This window comes from Drosophila sulfurigaster, chromosome 3 (assembly GCF_023558435.1).
Source record: "Drosophila sulfurigaster albostrigata strain 15112-1811.04 chromosome 3, ASM2355843v2, whole genome shotgun sequence".
Classification (NCBI taxonomy): Eukaryota; Metazoa; Arthropoda; class Insecta; order Diptera; family Drosophilidae; genus Drosophila; species Drosophila sulfurigaster.
In genome coordinates this window covers 6,648,429-6,670,341 of record NC_084883.1, presented here as the reverse complement: position 1 = coordinate 6,670,341, position 21,913 = coordinate 6,648,429, and the positions used below count along the sequence as shown (strand labels likewise).

The following is a 21,913-nucleotide window of genomic DNA, read 5'->3' as shown; positions in this document are numbered from 1 at the left end:
CTGACATCAAATGACTTTGCAAAAGTCGCGTTCCAAATATATTTAGTCTGTAAGTTTGCTTTAAGTCAATGTATTGTTATTGTAGAATGGAAAGCGTTTGGTGATTTTAATTACCCCCCTCCTTTAACTTCCAATCCCACATTCCCTTCCCTTATTATCCCATCCATTAATCATTCCAAATTAAGTACCTCAGAGTATATGTACTTAATACAACAGATTCTTTTCGTTTTATTTATTTTGTTTTAATATATATTTTTTCACAAATTCGGAAGAAAAACAAGTAAAAATTAATCACAGAAGTATTGAAGTGCATATTCTAATGGCTGCTGTGTGAATCAGCATATTTGACCAAATAATCATTCCTGAATTCAATCCAAAACACAACTGCTAGATTGAGAAATTTTGCAAGTACTTCTCTGCTCCTGCAAATATATGCCAAATTATGTTTAGAAATTATAATTATAATTTATAATATTGAGTATGTTCTTAATTACTCGATCGCGTATCGTTTTGCATTTTGTTATGAACTCAGAAAGAGGACAACATATCCCGTTTGTTAAACAACGCCAGCTTGTAGAAGATGAATTTTGTATTTATCTCTTACTATCGTATCATCAGTTCTGACAGACTTATCGATATCACTTAAACTTAACTAAAACTAAATCTAAATCTAAGAAGCAAATATGCAATAGTGCCTTCAACTTTTTACTGATACGACAACAAAACCAGAAAACACACACAGACATAATTGCTTATCCCATTTAGCTCAACAAAATTAAACAAATTAACCAGCTCAAATGGGTCTACTTTAGGTCACAAAACAAATATCGACTGTAAATACAATAAACTGTACAATTGAATATCGTAAATGTAAATAATCAAACATGGTCATAATTCGTCTGTCTAATCAAAGTAAATATTTTATTAGGACATCAAGTTAATGACTATGTAAGTGACATACATACACATGTTTGATTTGCGATGTTAGGCTTCAACCTAAACGACATTTATCATTTAGCGTACAAAACCAAAAGCCATAAAAGTGGTCAAGAAATTTTTGATAATGATACAATAATAACCTAAGCTCGTAGTGAATGTCTAGTACGTAAGAACATTACACAAGTTGTACAAGAACACAGATCACGTTACAAATAAACAAACACTTCGTGTACTGATTTGTTGAATTTCTTTTTGGTCACCATTGTTTTCATTCATGGATTGTTGTTTCTAGATCCGTTTAGGATAGAAGGGTATTATAATTTCGTGTTTGTAATAGGCAGAAGGAGGCATCTCCGACCCCATAAAGATAAATTCTTGACCAGCGTCAACAGCCAAGACGATTTAACCATGTTCGTCTTTATGTTCGCCTGCCTGTCCGTCTGTCTGTCGGTCTGTTCTTCCATATGAGCACCTAGATCTCGAGAGACAATAAGAAATAGAGACATCATTTTCGACAGCACTTGCAGTTTTTGCTTGCGTATGAAGTTTGATTTAGATTTTTGCTATGGCCAGTATATAAATGATAGATATAGCAAATATATATGTTGGTATTTTGATATTTTTCGGTTTTGTTAAAAATTGATGACGTGTATCTTACAGTCGAGCACAATCAATTATATCTTCCTTACATGTTTGAATTCACCTAGAGGTTTAAGATCCCAATGGTGTTACGAATACTAAATATTGGATTAGCTCTAAAAATAAACAATTTGAAAAGCTGCTTTTTTATATATTTTATTGCACAATTGGAATTTTATCAACAAGGTTAAAAGTTTTTAGGGCTTCGCTAGACATTTGCATTTTGCTTAATCCAGGACCTCAGAGCACCCACATAGGTGTACATGGCAGGACGTCCCTTGGCGCCGCAGCCAAAGCCCCAGGACACAACACCGAATAGTTTGCCATCAACTGTCAGTGGGCCACCAGAATCGCCCTGGCAGGAGCTCACTTGACCACTGGGATGACCAGCACAAATCATACGATCCGTGAGTCCAGGAATATTTTGAGCATTGCAAAAGTCGCGACTCCAGAGCTGAACCTTGGCGAACTTAAGACGGTTGGGCAACTGCAAATTCTGGTTAATGGCTCCGAAACCGCTGATGGTTGCCATTGTATCAGCTTCATAGTTCGTATCAGCATCTGCCAACTGGATCGTTTTCACTGCACCGCCCATCATGACGGGGCTGCTCAGGCGAATAAGCGACATGTCAAAGTCCTGACTTTGAGAATTATATTGCGGATGAATGATGAATTGAGCAATGCCCATGGTCTGACCATTGCCAGCATTCAGATCATTGGTGCCCACCACAGCCATCATTTGACTGGGACTCTGACCCTTGGTGCAGTGTGCTGCTGTCACAATCATCGTATCCGATATCAAAGAGCCGCCGCAATGATGACGTCCATTCAGCTGTAGCGACACCTGATGGGGAAATTGTCCCTGAGAGGCAAACTGTCCGCCAATGATGCGCGACTCATCCACACCGCAAACCACATTTCCAAAGGCTGCTAGCAGCAAGAGGACGATGACGTTGTATGCCGAAGACATTATTCGAAGAAGTGTACTGGCGCTGTATTGAAGTTGCTGTCGCCGACAGGCTTTATATACTCGCTGAATTCGCAAGCAATGAAAATTTCGGCTTATCAGTTAAACAGCAGGTGCTTTGCTGACCCAGTTCCAATTCTTATGCCGAAGAGGAACTTTACGATCTAAAAGATATGAGAACTAACTAGCGAATCGTGCTTAATGAGCCACACAATCGACACAGCACTGTAGGGGCTCGACCTGACCTTATTTCCTGTGCGAAATTCAAATTTTTGCCGACTTCAAATCAAGTTCACTAAACAAATAATTAACATGGCTTTTTATATATTTGTCAACACCAAAAACCGACAATTTGTTATTGCAATGCATGTTTAGTGGTCAGTACGTGTGTGATGGCCATTGCTAATCATCCAGACATTTTTCCAGATCTCCCGCTTGAAAACATTACGATAGTTCTGCACAGAAACCAAAAACTCGGGACCAAACAAAGTTTGAATAACAACATTCTCAGCGGCCAAATTGCGATTAGTTGCCGCATGTACAATCACCAACGGAGAATTGCTCTTCATGAGCAACGTCAATAAAAATTATGTCAAATTCATATAAAGTGCTAAACAAATGTGCAATCATACTCACTGGCAGAGTTTCGCCCTCGCTTTCGAAGCGTTTGTTGGGGTCGACGTGCATGCAAAACCAGTTGGTAAATGCCTTGGGTATATCTCCATCCGGACACATGATTTTCTAAATGGAATTTACTGTCAGAATGAATGTGTGAATGATTTTCAACATGTACTTACGCTGCGATGCACAAGACCTAGCGGCAAGTTGAGTTCGCCATATTTTTGCGAGTTGAATGATGTCGAAATAGATTGAGACAGATTGGTCAGCTTGGGAGCGCTGTACAACAAAATGGGATCATCGGGTGACTCCACACACTCCAATCGAAAGCGCTGACCATACTTTAGTCTCTCCCCTGTGCGATCCTGCTCATCGCCGCTAACAATTCGAAAAGAGTTGCGCACACAAGGACGCTCCGAGGGAGCAACAGTAAGTTCGCAATTCTCGTTAATGGTTTGGCTGGATCGTATGGCATGCTCGTTAATGACCACGGATAAAGCTGGATGCAACTCGGACGTATCCATATCTGCAATATTCATGTAGATGGGCATCAGCTGAATCACAGCGCCAATCATAATGTCATGCTTGGGAGCTGCCAACTGAACCTCTTTCTGAAAATTGTCGAAAAGTGTGCGTGCCTTCTCGACCAGCAGCTCTCCACGGTCACGCATCTTTCTGAAGCTGCTCATCTTATCCTAAATTGAATTAATTTTGCAGTTGTGAGTTTTGCCCGGAAAACGTGATAGACTTACCTCCTCCAAGCAATGGTCTTCGAACCAATTGCCAATGCGCACATTGGAACGATAACGGTTTGAACCCGATTCAAAATTTGAGACTGAGCAAGGCATGGCGAAGGATTTGTTAATAAATGTGTGTTGAAATGACTTTCGGGTATTATTGTTGCTCTCAAAATTTATTTGACTCTGAATTATATTAATAAATACACATTTGAATAGTATGGCAAAGCACGAATAGATAAACTTATTATATTATTTGCGTTGACATTGTTAATCTTCCGTAATCCAAGCCCACTTTATAGCGTTAAACTAACGCTGTTCACTGCATTTATTGCTGCAAATGCTTTGGTGCAAAACTATTGCATACTTTTGGCTGCCATGATATGAATCCACATAAATCCGTTGCATACTTTTGGCTGTCATTTGAAATTAGTTGTTGACCACACGTCGTATGTGTAATGCAATACAAATTTTAATATGTACATTTGAAATCTTTTTATTTATATTAAACTGTTTGTTATTTACATCTACTCACATTTATTTCGAGTGTCTGGCTCAGTTTTCGTCATGTTGTCAAGTGGATTATACCGTTAGGCATTTATATGGCAACGTTGAAGTGTGTAATACGATGGGTGTGCCTGAAATAGCAAATAACAACAATGTGATCAGCAGCAGCAGCGATTCGCAGGAAGCGGCAAGGTACGAGAGGTGGCCGCTGTGCTTGTTGCCTGCCTAGATATTATTCATTAGTCAGATAAGCACTTTGTATCAACATGACTTAATTGCCAGCATTGGCGCTCTGTTGGCATTTGAGTTGTTGGCCCATTGCTCTTCTATCCGCTATCTGGAACGCGGCGTGCACTTCACGTGAACGTGATCGCCTCACTCGGCCGATCCACAGCACGTTCCTTATCAAAACCTATCGTTGACTAAAACGAATGTCACTCAATTAGACGGGGGGACTTTTACGATGGGCGGAGGCATTTGCCGGTTATATGGGACATACACATATTTGCCAGGCTCGTTTGGTATAATATTTGCCTGCCATTATCATAATCGGTTATCAGAGAGCGGCACTGATTTATTTCAATTAGTTTGCACTCTAAACATTTATGGCTTCCATAATTTTCACTTTATCAATGGAAAAAACTCCACTTTCTAATCCAAACCGTAAATCTACACCGCTAAATGACTAATAATAGTCCGCCGATTAATTTTGATTTTCACAATAAAACGCCATCCGCTTGACTGAGTTCTTTTTTGTCGACGTCCTGAAGTCGGTTTTTCAAGTAAACAAAGCTTCATACAATTTTACAGATAGATTTGTAAGTGCAGAAAAATGACATTACAATTTCGAGAACTTAAAAAGCAATAGGTTATGTCATTGTTTAGCAGTTAAACTTGTAAACGAGATTACTCAAATTAAAAACGCAATGAAATAAGGGCATTAAAGGGCGTGATGCAATATTTAAGCTACGTAACAGACTATCCATAAACATCTAATAACTTTTATGCGATTGTTATTGAAACACACCCATTTTCTATTGTGTGATTGTATCTAAGAACTTTTCTTTGTTAAGTCTCGGTACTCTTGATAAGTTAAAAAATTGAATTGAAGTCTGCTTTGATAACGCTTAAGACTCTTCGAAGAATTATCTTATCCATATGTTTTTTCTATTGATCAAGTGGCCGAATTACTTTATCTACCCATGTAGCATAGACATCAATCAGTAAATTTCGTCAAACGATGATTAAATGGCTCTGCAATTAACTGCCAATGTTTAATCCAATATATTCCAGACTGCGAAAATAACAAAAAGTATCTCAATGTATTATTGACCATCAGCACACGCCAAGCACTTGACAGACTTGCGTAAATGATAAATGATAGGCCCCACAGATGATTAGAAGGTGCCACAGTGACTCCATTAAATATTGATGGCGTCATTGGAAATGTTGCCCTTATCCGAGACGTGAGCTACATAAATACTTATTAACTTATCGTCAATTAGATTGACATAAATATTTGGTGGCCCTTGATTTATAAAGCATTCACAATTGAAATGATATCATCTCAAGATATCGTTCTAAATTGAGTTTACTGCTGTTTAATTCACTTGGGATGAAATATTTATGACCTGGTTTTTGCTCTTTCAGAAGGACTATCATAAGTCATGGAAATTGGATGTTAAATAAAAATCGAAATGTGATTATCCGAAATGATAGTGTCAACATTGATTTAGTTAAGCATTAAATTGGGTCTTAAGCTGGCGCTATAAGAGCTACAACAAATCTAATTGCGTTGGTTATTCCAAATTGTATAACACACTTGAAGTTGTCAAATAATCGGGCCGATAAGCATCGCGATCAAGAGAACCTTGTTGCTTAGCTATATCTTCAATATGTACTATTGTAGACGATTAAAGTCGTAATTCGAATCATGTGACAGCTTAATTTTACACTCGCTTCCATTCATAAAGGCCAAATCAAGAGTTCAAGTGCTACTGTTCGTCGGCTTTTTTATGGTGCAAAATTTTTGCTTTGATATCGCCCAAAAAGCTCTCTTTATCTCTCTTTCTCTCTCTCTCTCTCTCTCTCTCTCTCTCATTCGCTCTTCTCATTTCCTCTTTTGAAAATTAAAAGAAGTTGTGCTCATATTTCTATAATCACATTGAATTCATATTCTGTGCTCGTTAACTGAGAATGCCAAAATATTACACGTATTCCTAGGGCCGCCAAGTCGTTGCACCGAATGATAAATTTGCATTTCTGATAAGTTGGCAACGTCCGCTTTGAGCCCACGTCAATAACTTTATATAAATGTGTTAACAGTGCGATGTCAATATTGTAAAAGATGCTTCAATTGCTCAATGCCAACTTATCACTCAAGTGCAGCGCAGGCCAATGCTTTTATTATGTCCCACACGAGTTCCTCACGCAGTCCACAACAACACTGCATAATGCAGCTGGCTCCAGAATGTGCTCGTGAGCACGTGAATGTCAGGGGCAGTAGAGAGCGAAAATGAGCGAAAGCGAAAGAGACATATCGAGTAGAGTGTGGAATAACGGCTCTTGAAGTTCGCAAGCTGCAGTCTGCAATTTTGCTGAGAGAGCAGTAACCGGTTCACTCAGTTGTTGTTATTGTTGTTGTTGCTCTACCGCTTGATTTGCTCATAAGCTTCGCTCATAAGCCAGTGAGCCGACAAACGAAAGCACAACAAAAAAACAAAAGAAAAAAAAACAAGCCCATAGAGTACGACCTAAGCTCACGTGCTGAGCTTGCAGTCAGAGAAATAGTGAATAGTGACAGTAAAAGCTTTGTATAGTAGGCTGCAATTGCCGCAGGCTAAAATAGCAATAAAAACATCATTTAATAGTTTACAACTTGAGCAATAAACGTTGTCATTATCACTATCAGCAGCTAACACACAGAGTAACAAGACGAAGAGTGTTCGGGTTTATTCGGCTCAACTGATGAATCAAGTTGAGTGCTGTCGGTTTTTTGTTTTTGTTTTTGTTTTTTTGTTTTTTGATTACTGCCTCCCACCTGCGGCTTTGTTTCAACGCGACTGAAACACAAACAGAAACAGAATTATAAAAAACGTTCAATTAGCTCAGGTAGTAAGTCATTACAGCGCCAGCGTTCGGCCAGGCCGCTTCTCTGCCACTAAAGACGACGACGACAGCGACGACGAAGACGGAGCAGCAGCAGCAGCGACAGCAACATCAACTCCCTGGCAAATAAGAAAGTTACAGTGTGCGCGTGGTGAAAATTGATCGCGAACAAAAGAAGTGCTTACAAATTGGAAAATCTAGCTCGTGAGTGTCTGCTTATACGTTTCGGAGTATGTCTAAAGACTTCTTATCATAAGCAAGTAGTTAATTTAAATTACACAAGCGAATTTCTGCAACGTTGCAATCGGTTATCGTTGCTTCTGTTTAACGAGTTTCAGTCCGCTCTCTGTTTATGTCTGATGTTGACGGCAATGAATTGAATTCGAGTGAAAAAAAAAACAAAACTTAAAACTTTAAACTGAAAACAGCTGATGCGAGTCTGTTTCAATTTGTTGCTTCGTTTCCATTCATTTTTGTTTCGTTTCGCAAAGGTGAGTGAGTTTCATCTGAAACTCGGCTGAATTGCAATTAATTAGTTGCGTACTTTATGCAAATGATTTTAGGAGGGCAGCCTTACGAATTTTATCTCTATTAGTCATGTTAAAGTGCTGCCCTTCCCTTACCCTTCTACTGCTGTTGAGTGTCATTAGCTTCTTACACACTTCTCGCTGTATAATGATAGATTTCAATTAATCGCTTGTAGTACAACAGTGTAATTCCATGGTCGTGAAAGTAAGCTTAAGCATAAGCGCATGGCTACCCACTGAAGAGGGCACAATCGAAGCAGTTTAACACAACTGAGATCATTAAAGCTGGTTTCGAGTGCAAAAATGCGCCGAGTAATGTTAACAAGACGATTCCGGTCGATAAGCTAATACTTGTCAAAGTCAAGCAATTCACCAAATAATATAATCAACACTCCAACAAACCCATACCCTGCAATCACAATCGACAATAGAGCATCAAGAGCCACTCGGCCGAAACGATACCAAAGCGATTCGAATCGAATCGAATCATGTGCGCGGTTCGCTGCGATGCATTGTGGTCTCTCTATGAATAGGTACTACATACTACGCGTATATCGCAGAGGCCCGCATCTGCACTTGAACTTCAAAACAGGCGCCATTAAAATCGTCACAATGCGAAATTCAATTAAAATCTAGCTGAAAAAAAATAAAATGATACTGCAATTATCGTGCGAATAAAATTAAAATAAATTGCGGGTATTTAAATGAAATAGAAATTTGCCGCATACAACGACAGTCTCAAAACACTGTGCGACACACGAATAGAGAGGAATTGTTGCACGTGAAACGCTTGTTGATGCGAAATTTATTGTGAAGCACATGTGGAAAATTTTTGAAGTATTACTGGGACCATAAGTGTTAACGGTTAATGACAGTCTGACGTATATTGTAGATGACGACTTCGGCCAGCCAAAACAAAAAAAAACCAGAACCGGAGGGCCCGACTTTTACGAGTCTGCGATAAACTTGATGGTTTTATAATTAAGCTAACACGACCTCCATATATCGTTTATTGCAGACACTTAGCAGTCATATTTTTGTTAAATGGTTAGCTGTGACTGCAGAAATACAGATCCATAAAAATCGAGACGAACTATATAATCTAAGATGATATGTAAAAATTATAATAATCACTCGAATTGTTGCCAACACATTAGGCAAAAGTCATGGCGCATAGGAAATACTGGAATTTGTACATCCGTGTAGTTGTTGGTTGTTGGGGGGTTTAATCTATCGTTGGGCACGGGTACTAACTAGCACATAAGTACAGTACGTCAATCCGTAACTCTCGGCTAGATAAGTGTGCTTGATTTATGGGTTTTCGATAGGCCCGCCAAAAAAGCCTCCTTGACAACTTCAATAACTATTATTGTCAGCGGTAACTAACAAGTAGTTATTTACTTGGATGTGTTTCATAGATCTTGTGAAGTGTTTGTAAATCTGTTGACTTCCAAGAATAGCGCACGTCCAGAAATTATCGAAAAATTAAATTAAGCAAGATTGTTGATAATAAATAGCTGCAAACAGTCGTAAATGTTTATGATGCTATATCAAAACACTTAAATTTTCGCTGGACACACGCTTCAGCCATAGACTTTGTCTGATATTGGCCATAAATAAATTTCAACAATTTCCTCTAATATATATATGTATATATATATATATATATTTACACTCCGGTATTAGCCAAGTTAAGGTTCCATAAATTAGAAAATGAAGATTTAATGCATGATAAATGAACAAATAAGCCAAGTCCGCTTATTGTTCTTCTAATCATCATATAATACATTTCACAATTGCGCCATAAATGGAAACTGGTTCCGCAATTGAAACTACATTTTAGTATTTATAACTATTTTTGTAATTCCCAGATTAAAGGCTTCTGCGTATGTACTTTATACAATATATTAATTCAAGCATTTTTATATTCTATTTACACAGATGCAAAGCAAGGGCTTGTATAATCATTAGGTTGTCGGTGCTTTTTCAGCCGTTCGCCGGGTTTATATAACTAACCGACAACCGAATCACACTAGCCTATAAATATGCGAAACTTTTTCATAGGAAAATCCGAAAGCTAAACTGTTTGCTCGCAATCTATTGGCTACTCACGACATTATTTTATTTGCGAAATGTAAACCGAAATTAATTTGAAATTCAAGTTAATAATTGGACTGGTCGTTGCTCAAAAACCAGTAGCAATTATCAAAGCGGTTAATGATGAAGCAAGTTGACCTCCATGATTTAGTAGCTGACAGAAAGTGTGAATAATTTGCTTTATTTTACTTCAACAAATTTAGGGATCAGAATAATAACTTTATAAGCATTTGACATTTTTCTGCCCATTTCGAATGTCTATAAATAGATTTTTGGTTAACAAAATTAACAATCATTAGCTTACTCTGGCAATGTTATGCATGCTATGAACATGAGTTGGCCTTCCGAAGCACCTGATCGACATCTTCAGACTGAAACGTGCTACTCTGGTTTAGCAACTTCAAAATGCAAAATCATTTTGAAAATTTTTACTTTTGGCAAAGTGCTTGTCACCACCATTTAGTATTGATACTAAATGAAAAACTCGCTATTTGCATGAGCCGATAACAAAATTGTTGACAAAAATGCTCTACAATTGGAGGAGCAGAGTATTAAGCCCAACGATCAGTTAGTAACAAATTGTCCGGAACTTGTTAATAATATGAATTGATTATTTCTTTTATTAATCTTATTATATAAAACTCGTTCCTGATCATTGTGGAGTTTAATTGCGAATGCTGAAAGTTAATTAATTGAGTCCGCTAAAATGTTTGCGATAAAAATAAAAATTCTTAGAAATTGCCAACACCCACAACAAACAAACAAACAAAACAAAGAATTCAGGTTTCCAGAGGGCCCTGAAACTCCGAGTCCGAGTCCGAATCCGAATTCGAATACGAATCCGATTGAATCTCAACCTTAAGTGGTGCTTACGATACTTTCTAAATACATTTTGGGGGCTCTGACGCAGCCAACCACTTATTGAAATTCCACTCACAACGTAGTAAAAAATAAATACAAATAAAAACACATATTTTTAAAGTGTTTTAATAGAATTACGCGTAAACAGAAGCTGAATTATAATTGATTTACCTGTGCGAATTCGTTTGTGACCAGTTTGGGTTTATTTTTGGGCAACTTTACAACAAAGAAATGCTTTGTAATCGATTTAAAGCGGTAAACAAATTACATCATCGACGTAGCCCGAAAATTACAAACACTTTCGAAAAGTGTAGAAAAATTACAACTAGAAAATAAAAACAGCTGAGTTTGCAAATGTTAGAGTCAGATCGCATAGAGCCAGAGCCAGAGCCAGAGCCAAAGCCACGACTATTGATAATTATGTAAATTTATTATGGACTAATTTGTATATACAATTGATACGTAATTAACTTATTCTTGTGACAAGCAAGCACACAGGTGACGGAACCGACTAAGTAAACTAGACAAAACTGTACCCAAAGAAACGAGACTATTTCATTTTGATATAATTATTATGAAAATACGCGTATGAGATCAATGTTTGTTATAATTATAGAAAATCAAAGCGCCCACACAAATTTTCGATCAAAATTTGGCAATTCATCGCAAACACTTGTCACAAATATTTGCCGTCGTCGATCGTCGATCGGCGTTAACTATGGAAACGTGTGTAGGGAGAGACAAACTCGTGAGCCAGTTTCAAATCGGTTTGGGTATACTTTTCGCGTTTGCCAGATCAATTTAGACCCCTAGCGCATCTATCGTATTGATTGACTTGCTAAATTTATCGTACTAATTTGCTATACTCTCCTTACAGATTATCGTGTCTGGCCCCCGTCAACTGGATCGGCCGAGCGGTAAAACGGCAGCACGACAGCAGCAAGCAGCAAACCGGCAAACCGGCAAAGGCAAAGCAAAGGCGGCGGAACGTGCAAAACCCCTGACGTGCAATCCGAGGCGGAGAATCGGAAGCGAGACGCTTGCGCAGATCTGCCGAGATCAAGTCAACAACTCAATCCAATAAACTAAACACAACTAAATAAATCGTGTAAATAACAACTCAGCAACTCAGCAAACGCAGCAGCAGCAGCAGCTCAGCGCCTCAGCTCTCAGCTTCTCAGTTCAAGTTGCAGCTTATTTAAAGGCAACGCGTCTTGCTGTTAATCGTTCAGAACACTTTAAGCTGCCCAGCGTGTAGCAACGCGAGTGATCACAATACACAAAACCGCAAAAGTTAAAATTAAACAATAACAGCCGAATAATAATAAAAGTGATTGTCGAAAATGTGTTAAAACCGCCAAGCGACGTGCTTGCCCTCTGTTCAAAAGAATTTCGTATTCTTACATTTATTTTTATTTCGATTCGTCACACGAACCTTGCAAAATCCTCGCCCCGCTTTTGACTGCTTCTTATGCAATTCACCCTGTTGTTGTAATCGCAAACAACACTCAGTCAGAGCCAACGCGTGTAATCTATAAAGATTACAACTTAAAACCTATAACCGTAAATTATTAACCTAATATAACCAAAAAACCAATACAAACAAAATGTCAGCATCTAAGGAAGCGATTTGCTCCACTTCCGAAAAGGAGCCTGAGAAGCCACAATTAGGTAAGCAAACTTCGAATATTTGTAAATTGTAATTCGTTTCATTAATGAAATGCTTGCCTACTTTAAACGTATTAAGCTAATGCAAATTATTATTGAATTAAGTATTAATATGATTATTAGCACGGCATTTCAAACCTTCAAGCTTATCTCTAAAATTTGAAATTAAGCTAATAGCTCGTAAAGAAAATGTTGCTGACATTCAGCTTCGAATAGTTGCTACCAATTTTCTCCAAGTGCAATAGATATAGAGTTTGATTCGAATTGCAAAAGTCTCTGTTTTAGCAGAGTATTATTTATTTATTTACTTTTTTTCTTTGTTATAATGAAACTACGTAATTTAAAATAGAAAAAAACGACAGTCATACAGATAATTGAGTGAAATTACTAATAAATTAGCATGCACTTCGACTCTGCCTTCTCCTTTGGCATCCCATTTCCTCTCCCCATCTTGTGAATCCCCCATCTCATTTTGCAACTGTCTTAAGTTACGAAAGTCAACAATATATGAAATTACAGCAAATGGAGGGTCTCTTGGCACTGATTCAATTAGGTAGCTTCTACTTCAACTAATTCGATTTGATTTGATTTGAATCGGGCGACCTCTCCAGGCGCTTTTACGGCGAACCGCAAAACGGAAGTTATTTGTTATGCGATGTCTCGAAAATTTCATTAATAAACAAAAATAAAACATAAAAGAGAGACAGACGCCTTTATTGTCGCCAACGCGTGAGGCAAATTCACAAACATCATGAAACGGTGCAACCGACGATGAGTTTGTATCCGAATTGAATCCGTGAATAGTTTGTTGACACAAAAAATACGTATACGCACAGCAACAAACACAACTGTGAATCTTACCTCGTAATGTGACAACAACTGATATATTATTTGCCTCAATTGACTGTTTTTGGCTGTCGCTTTGTCTTCCTACTTTGCCATAGCTTGAGAACGATGATCTGCGATCGAATGACACAGTTTATGGGCCAGTTTCTCGTCAATTTTTTTGCGGTCTTTTATTTTGGCCATTTTTGGGGAACGGCTTCATGTGCAGTTAAAACCGGTCACCGGCAATACGAGCAAATGCCAAAAACAGAAACCGAAGAAGGCAATTGAACATGCATACATACATCCATACATGTTATGGCTATGCAAATTAACAATTCAACAATAACAATACAACAAAACTAGTTTTCGTGCAAGTCTGAGGCTTGCCACTGACTTTCGTTACACTCTCAGTGTTAAGGTCAAGAACGATGAATAAACTTGCATTGGCGGCAGTGTCAAGAACCTTGGAATTCCAAACATACTGAAGAGTTAATTGTAAATCTTTTACTTTCGCTTGAGAGAGAGTGAAATGTTCTATTAAATTCTTAATTGAGTAGATAATAATATAAAATTAATAAGAATTTCTATGAAATATATTTCTAGCCTTGACTTGGCTGCTTCTGCCTATTAGCTTGCACTTTATTCGCATAATACTTATTTGTCTTTTGGCAGTTTGACAATTTAGAAAAAAAAAAATTGATGTCACAGGCTTTTGGCCTCGACACTGACATTGCATTTTCAGCCTGATTTTGATCAATTTTCTTTTGGCATGTCAACTTATATTACATGATTATTGAATAGAAAGATGTGCGCCACAGCTTGCGTTCGCAAATGCGCGTTAATTTTCACACGAATTCCTTTTCGCTTTCACCCGAAACGAAACATTAACGAATGTATTTATTGCTCAACGCCCACTTAAATGGCTTTTGTAAAGAGATCGTAAGCACTATATTTGCTCAGAGTACTCGCGATTCTCGGTGTTGTGTCATATGTGTAATGCAATTTACAGGCCAGACAGTTGCACCAGTTAAATTAGAAAATTGCCGGGCTTCTACTTAAGTTATGGTAAATTGAGTGAGTAATACAGAACTACGTGCTGTTCTCAGAAAGAGGAACAAACAGTAACAGATTACTGGGCACCTATCAAACTATATTATTGTCAAAATTCCTTTGACAGTTGAATTTTTCATTCATTGACGGTTGAATAAATAATATAGCACACAAATTTTGTCAAATTACTCATTTCTCTCTAAAAAGCACATGTTATTTTTATTCATTGTACGAGTGAACAATTTGACAACCTTAAATAGCACAAAGCATTCACTCTGTTTAAAAAAAGCAAAACAAATTCAATGAATATCGGCAACCGCGACAGCGTCAGTCAAATGAATGAACAATTCACCTGATGAGGATGAGATACACAGAACGTTTTTAGAACAATTTAATTGCGCCCACTGTAAACAGAGCTGAGACAAACTGTAGCTCAGATATGATGGGTAAATCGAAAAGTATATATAGTATCGTCCCTGAGCACTTGTCTGATTCGTGGTATGAACATTCCACTAATCATTATAGCGACGTTGTCATATGACATCATTGCCAGTCAACCCACCTCAACTTTAACGCTTTTGTTTGGCCCACAAAGAGCATCACACATATCAGTTGGGGTGTAATCAACGTCTTTAGTATTTGCAAATATACTATTTACTCAACTCTTTTGCACCTGTCAATGCTCCATATCGACTTCGCAGAAATTATGAGTTCCAAGTACACACTAGCCCGTAAATCCCCCGTCAATGTCTTTATTAAAATTAGATAAACAAAAGGTCCAGTTGTTGTCTGACATGAGACGTAGACTGGAAAATCCTTTACTGGTCGCAGAAGACAGTGAGTAGCATAGAATTACAATAATAATAATCACAACATTTTCTTAATATGTTTTCAATGGTGCTTCTCATATTCCCACACATGCGAATGAAAATTAAATCTGAACAGATAGTCGTTTAATTATCTGAGAATATCAATATCAATGGGCCTCGCCTCACTCTCATACAATAAACAAATAGTAATTTCGCAGATAACACATAGATTATTGCAATAGCAAAAGCACAATGTGTTACGCTGTTACGTTATGTCACTGGCATTTATTACGTTTTTCGTAAGCCCTTGACTTGAGGGCTTTTAAAGCGCAGCCCGAAAGTAGGCAGCACTTGTTAGCCAGCACTTAAACCAGACAAAAGCTGCACGTTAAAGCTTTCGCGAAGTTTATTTATAAGCTTTTATGATTCACGTGCTGCTGCTAATGAGAGTTATTAAATAATAACAATGACAGCGTGGTTTTTGTTCTATTGTTGTTTGGTTTTACATGTCAACTTAATGAACGGAAATAGAACAAATGTAGCCTTAATGCAAATAGGCAATTGTTAATAATGTACTGTTGAAGTTCTAGGTAATTTTAGGGGGATTAGTCACTCGTGAGATTTTTACTAATAATACTTATTCTACAGATTTCACCGTATTCATACATATATTCAACTCGTGCAAGACTGTACCATCTGAAAAGAAAAAATTTCCATTGAGGGTTTGCCAAAAAAATAATAAGAAACTCATAACACGACAATACGTCATGTTTCCCCCTTCTCCGTAACAAACACGCGAATTCCCCGTTTTATTGAATTTTTGCTGTCGCGTTTTGCTTGCAAAAGCCTCAATAACAATAACAATTACAGTTGTCGGTACTTTCGGTGAATTCAAAAATCGAATGGTTTCTTTCTTCAAATACAAAGCTTAGAGAACTAAAGAACGCCTCTCTCACTGTAGCTCATTAGTCAGTCAGCTCGTGCTGCTCTCTTTCCAAAACTTGTTTAATTCGCGAGCGAATTTGAAATGAACGAAAATCAGGCGAGAAACACGTGCAACTGCCGCTTGCCGGCAAACGATTCTTTCACAGTAGCCTAAGGCCAACTCGAGACTCGAGACTTCGACATGTGGCTGTGAATTTATGACTGCATGATTTTGATGTATGCAAGTGTGTATGTGTGTGTAAAGTGTCGCTTTGCATACACTAGCTAAAGATATATTTGCTATGAAACTTAAGCAGAAACGTAATGCTGAACAATATTTTGTTTGATTACGAACAATGGAAATAAATTAACAAAAAAGAACCTTTAAAGAAATTAACTTTTTTTGTATTACATAAGGTGAACATATACATATATAATAATGATACCCTCGACTGACAAAGGGTATTTAGAAATTGTGTTCAACTAATCAAATTCTGTAGCGTGAGTTTCATGTTTTTGCGTGGCGAATATTTGATGCTTTCCACAAATTTCGCGAACATTACAGTGGCCGACATGCAATGAATTGCTTTTATAATGCTCCGAATTCTGTGCCTAATTGCTAATTATATGAGAGGGAACTAAGGTACAGCAATAGTAGTGCGGTCCACTTAGCAGCACTTAGCGAACACCCTCAAACCTCCATCAGCTAACTCTCCTCGTTATGGCGCCAGTCGAATATGCTTTTTTTTGCACTGCCACGATGAACGTCTCACATTTCTATGGTTTCGGCGTGTTCTAAACATTTTTCTCAATAATTTTACGCAAGTTCCACGGCCTGGCAACGCATTTGTTCAATACCATTTGTTTGAACATTTCAATCATGTTTAGAACATGAGTTTCTATTTTTTTTGTGTTCGCAGAATAATCCATTTGCTGTTTGGTCACGAGATGTTCGATGTGCGTCTAACGAGAGCTATAAATAGATCAGTGTATATTCTAATATAAGACACCAATTGACATCAATCGGCATTAGTTCAGCCACACTTGATGTCTAAGTTTTGTGGCAAGCATATGCCTTGACCAAATCACTGACCACTTGCAGGCACGTTCCCAAATGTTGATGTAATCGCATGTGAGCACTCAGCATTTCTATATTTCACTCTCGCTCTCTCTTTCTCATTCTTGCTCACTCTCCCTATGTCTGTCTCTCTTGCACCCTGCTGCGCTTATGTCGCTAGCGACGGCGCAGACGCCTCGAGTACATCCAGCGATTTCGCCCAGTTTATATAGCCACATAGCGCAACAGTTGGCGCTCAGTTGTGGCAGAGGTGCCCACAGAGCCAAGAGCAACAGCTGAACATTAAACCGACCGAGCCCCACTGAGAGAGACCTATTCGGGCATCAGCTCAGTCAGTAGTCGGCAGTCACAGTCGCAATCGTAGTCGTCGTCGCATCGACCTCCTCAACTATAGTAGAGCTTTGTTACGCTATATTCGGTATTTTAGAAGCGCAACTGTAATATCTTGACCCGCGACATGTTCTGGCCCGGCCCACTCTACAGATAGACAATGAAATGGTTTAAACGAGTGCGCAAAAAGTTAAAGTGAAACACCAAGCACAACAACAATTTGTTTAGTGTATGCGTAAGCAGAACTTCAGAATTTCACAAGCTAACAAGCCGCATACAGAGAGTGCAAATCCGTTCGAATATATAGTTTAAATTACTTTAGTTTATTTATACAACGCGAAACCTCAAGAAAAGTTCATATAAGCATTCATAATGCCCTTTCGACGCAGCAAGATTAATCATCGCCATCGCGATGGTCATGTCCTGGTGTGGGAGCAAAACAATCTCCAGGACAGGCCAAGGGGTAAGCTAAAACCACACAATTACTAGACTATTCCAATAGCTGATCACTTAATTAATTAAGTATAGCAATGCAATGAGTGTGTGGCGAACTGTACAGCTGGCAGCAGCCATTGCGTATACGTAATATTAATAGCAAGATTCGTTCATAGTGCAGAAATAGTCATCGACGACATGCACGAGTCAACGTCTGTGGTGTGTTTGCTTACACACGATATACACGTGCCACCATCAACAATTGTACAACAGTCTCTCTTGGTTAGAGGGGCGTGGTGAGAGGAGCGTCGGCTGTGCGAGTGAATCGCACGATTTAACGCTGCGTGCGCACAAATAAAAAGCCAACGTTCACAAATTGTTTTCTGTTTTCGTTTTTTGGTTTTCTGCTTTCAGTTTTTTACTTATATTATGTTTATTTTTTCCCCGGTACTTAATTATTTCAACTCTGCAATTCTATGACTCTGTTTTTGCTTTGGTTATTACGCCGAACTTTGTGTCATATTTTGTAAAAAAACAAACCAAAAGAACATTTCGAAAATTAAGCAAAATTTGCCGGTCTGCTGAATCGAACAAGGGGAAAAAATGAAACAGTTTTAAGTTCAAATTCCAAATGAGACTGCCGCCTCATGTTTTGTTTTCTGTTTGTGTTCTCTAAAGTGCCCAAAGGCAACTTGAAGAGTCGACTGTACCCAGACTGGTCAATGTTCAACGCAATAAACGTTAGCTCATTCAGAGGAGCAGCCTTCCCTCGAGCTCTGCCCTCACCCCTTGACCACATGTGTCACCCATTTTGCTTCTAAGCCTCCGGGCCATGCCCAAAGCGAGAGCCATTAAAGTCGCCGCAAAACTGTCTGTATACATGAAAGTTTCCATAATCGTGCAATGAATTGCCTGACACATCACGTGTTGTTCGCCCGTGCGTTGCGTTGTCGAATGACATGTCAAAATAAACAATTAGTGAAAAAAAAGAATAATAACAATAATAATAACAATAGTAGCGAATAATGCCGAATGAAATGTCTCGAATTAGATCGCCAGAGATGAATCAAATGACTTCAGCGTGAGGCAATTCACTGCAGTTAAATGCGGAGGGAGTCTGTCTGCTGCTCGGCATTGAGTCATCGCTATAATCTTATCTGAATACCTTGTAAGCCTTTAGCCAACTGTTCTGGGTCTTATCGCGTCACAGATTTGACCTCGTTGCGCTTATACATATTCTACTATTTTATTTGGTCTCTTTAGTCATTTCCGCAGACATTCACATTGGTTTTGATCGGCGAGATGTGTCGCAAAAAACCTTCTCGCAAATTAGTGCCAACAGATTTTGCACATTAATTAGATGTAATTAAACGATGATCCAATCTGGTTCTCTCTTCCCTTTCTGTCTCTCTTTTGAAATGTGCTCTAAACACGCTCTTATTTGCATTACTCTTTGCAGGCTGGGCAACCACCCGCTACTTTGTCACGTTCATGCTCTTTTTGGGCATGGCCAATGCCTATGTGATGCGCACCAACATGTCGGTGGCAATTGTGGCCATGGTCAACCATACGGCAATTCAAACGGAGGAGATATTGGACGACGAGTGCGGTGATCGAGAGCTGGAAGTTGTAAGTATACTTTAATGCATTTAAATTCTCATATGCCTTGCTTTAAAGTGAGATACTGGTGACTTCATTAAATCGGACTATCTACAATGCGTTTTAAATTTCATTTCTCCACAGGACAATGGCGAAGACGGAGAGTTTGCTTGGAACTCCAGTCTGCAAGGCTACATTCTCTCGTCCTTCTTCTATGGCTATGTGATCACCCAGATTCCATTCGGCATATTGGCCAAGAAATACGGTGCCATGCGTTTCCTGGGCTGGGGTATGCTCATCAACTCGGTCTTTGCCTTCCTGGTGCCCATCGCAGCCCGCGAGGGTGGCGTCTACGGTCTGTGTGCCATCCGTTTCATTCAGGGACTTGGCGAGGGACCCATTGTGCCCTGCACCCATGCGCTGCTAGCCAAATGGATTCCGCCCAATGAACGTTCACGTATGGGTGCCGCCGTCTATGCTGGAGCACAGTTTGGCACCATCATCTCTATGCCGCTCTCCGGACTGCTGGCTGAATATGGTTTCTCCGGTGGTTGGCCATCGATCTTCTATGTGTTTGGCATTGTCGGAACACTGTGGTCGATTGCCTTTCTCATTCTGGTCTTTGAGGATCCCTCGGTGCATCCTCGCATTGATGAGCGTGAGAAGCGTTACATTAACGACGCGCTCTGGGGCACTGATGTTGTCAAGGTAAGCAGTGGAAGTTTCGCTTCATCAATTCTGAATGCTAATCTCTCTTTATATATAATTTATTTTAGAGCCCTCCAATTCCTTTCAAGTCCATCTTGAAATCGCTGCCCTTCTATGCCATTCTGTTCGCTCACATGGGTCACAACTATGGCTATGAGACACTGATGACAGAGTTGCCCACTTACATGAAGCAGGTGCTGCGCTTCTCCCTCAAGTCCAACGGTCTGCTCAGCTCACTGCCTTACCTGGCGATGTGGTTGTTCTCCATGTTCATTTCGGTGGTGGCCGATTGGATGATTACCTCGAAGCGTTTCTCACTGACAGCCACCAGGAAGATCATCAACAGTATTGGCCAGTATGGTCCTGGCCTGGCTCTCATTGCCGCCTCCTACACCGGCTGTGATCGTGCCTTGACCTTGGCTATTCTCACCATTGGCGTCGGCCTCAATGGTGGCATCTACTCGGGCTTCAAGATCAATCACTTGGATCTGACTCCTCGTTTTGCTGGCTTCCTTATGGCCATCACAAACTGCTTGGCGAATTTGGCTGGTCTGCTTGCTCCCATCGCCGCGGGCAATTTGATCAACGATAACGTAAGTTGGCAACAAATTCTTATATCAGAAATTTGACTAGCATACTAATTTTATTTTTTTCACTTTTAGCCTTCGATGGGTCAGTGGCAGATTGTGTTCTTCATTGCCGCATTTGTGTATATCATTTGCGGCACATTCTACAACATCTTCGGCTCTGGAGAGCGCCAGTTCTGGGACAATCCCGAGAACGACGAGCAGAAGCCAAGTCTGGGGAGCAACACACCTGCAAGTCTGAGCAATGGCAGTTCACCTCCGTTGGCCATTACCGCCAGCGAGTCAAGGCAGTAACACTTCCGCTTGCTGTTATTATTAACCATAACTACGTAATACTACTACTACAATACACAAGATAGTTTAAGTTATTATTTTAGTTTATTATAAGTTAAGCCAAAAGTTGTTATTAGTGCCTCCGAAAGAAAACCCGACCAATCCAAATCAAGAATAAAAGACAATAATCATAGATAAATCGTTGTGCAAGTCCGGTACACTGACGACCTCCATTGTTTTCCCTGTAAGCAAGAGCACAAATTAAGAGTCAGATTTCGCAAAAACATTGTCAAACACTTCTAGTAAGAAAGAAAAATGAGATATAATCAAGTATCTACCATTTAAAATGTGTAGTTTCCTATTGTGATAGCCAAGAGTTTAGTTTTCTTTGTAGTTTATCAATACAATTGAAATCAATTAGAAGTAACTCTGTATAAAACGAACCATGATTGAATGCAAACAATTTAAAATTGAACTCAAAAGACACAAAAAAGTTTGCAAATAAAAATTATACCTGCTAAATGCCAAGCTTCGCCTCTTTTATTTCTATAATTATGGGGATATTAATAACAAAATATGTAAGTAATTGGACATGCCTTTGGAGGAGGAAACGGGTCTGATTTA

At 39.0% G+C, this 21,913-nt stretch overlaps 3 protein-coding genes and 1 long non-coding RNA gene across 5 annotated transcripts; 1 reads left to right on the top strand and 3 right to left on the bottom strand.

Annotated features, from left to right (window-relative positions):
- Positions 1–1,707: 1,707 nt before the first annotated feature.
- LOC133844311 (trypsin-1) lies at positions 1,708–2,851 on the bottom strand. Its single transcript, XM_062278240.1, has one exon. The coding sequence runs from the start codon at positions 2,546–2,548 to the stop codon at positions 1,787–1,789; it is 762 nt and encodes a 253-aa protein (XP_062134224.1). The 5' UTR covers positions 2,549–2,851; the 3' UTR covers positions 1,708–1,786.
- On the bottom strand, positions 2,850–4,124 carry LOC133844310 (cilia- and flagella-associated protein 161). Its single transcript, XM_062278239.1, has 4 exons — positions 3,916–4,124; positions 3,343–3,858; positions 3,182–3,286; positions 2,850–3,108 (listed from the first exon to the last, which is right to left on the bottom strand). The coding sequence occupies exons 1-4, from the start codon at positions 4,009–4,011 to the stop codon at positions 2,917–2,919; spliced, it is 909 nt and encodes a 302-aa protein (XP_062134223.1). The 5' UTR covers positions 4,012–4,124; the 3' UTR covers positions 2,850–2,916.
- Positions 4,125–4,560: 436 nt separating this feature from the next.
- LOC133844315 (uncharacterized) lies at positions 4,561–7,642 on the bottom strand. The gene is made up of 3 exons (XR_009894595.1): positions 7,534–7,642; positions 6,619–7,469; positions 4,561–5,701 (listed from the first exon to the last, which is right to left on the bottom strand). It is a non-coding gene; the product is annotated as an uncharacterized LOC133844315 (long non-coding RNA).
- Positions 7,558–21,817, top strand: LOC133844306 (putative inorganic phosphate cotransporter). 2 transcript variants are annotated; one of them, XM_062278230.1, is made up of 6 exons: positions 7,558–7,719; positions 11,878–12,671; positions 19,582–19,751; positions 19,866–20,429; positions 20,498–21,022; positions 21,092–21,817. In XM_062278230.1, the coding sequence occupies exons 2-6, from the start codon at positions 12,608–12,610 to the stop codon at positions 21,308–21,310; spliced, it is 1,542 nt and encodes a 513-aa protein (XP_062134214.1). In that variant the 5' UTR covers positions 7,558–7,719; positions 11,878–12,607; the 3' UTR covers positions 21,311–21,817. The 2 variants fall into 2 exon arrangements, with proteins under 2 accessions (XP_062134214.1, XP_062134213.1); XM_062278229.1 differs by lacking the exons at positions 7,558–7,719; positions 11,878–12,671 and adding an exon at positions 17,603–18,150.
- Positions 21,818–21,913: the final 96 nt, after the last annotated feature.

Excerpts from the sequence above, each read along its gene's own strand:
- LOC133844306 (XM_062278229.1), top strand. The coding sequence starts at position 18,060 with ATGCCCTTTCGACGCAGCAAGATTAATCATCGCCATCGCGATGGTCAT. Across the intron at positions 19,752-19,865 it reads GTGATCGAGAGCTGGAAGTT|GACAATGGCGAAGACGGAGA; the intron begins GTAAGTATACTT and ends ATTTCTCCACAG. Across the intron at positions 21,023-21,091 it reads GCAATTTGATCAACGATAAC|CCTTCGATGGGTCAGTGGCA; the intron begins GTAAGTTGGCAA and ends TTTCACTTTTAG.
- LOC133844310 (XM_062278239.1), bottom strand. The coding sequence starts at position 4,011 with ATGCCTTGCTCAGTCTCAAATTTTGAATCGGGTTCAAACCGTTATCGT. Across the intron at positions 3,287-3,342 it reads TAGGTCTTGTGCATCGCAGC|AAAATCATGTGTCCGGATGG; the intron begins GTAAGTACATGT and ends AATTCCATTTAG. Across the intron at positions 3,109-3,181 it reads GCGAGGGCGAAACTCTGCCA|AGCAATTCTCCGTTGGTGAT; the intron begins GTGAGTATGATT and ends TTGCTCATGAAG.
- LOC133844311 (XM_062278240.1), bottom strand. The coding sequence starts at position 2,548 with ATGTCTTCGGCATACAACGTCATCGTCCTCTTGCTGCTAGCAGCCTTT.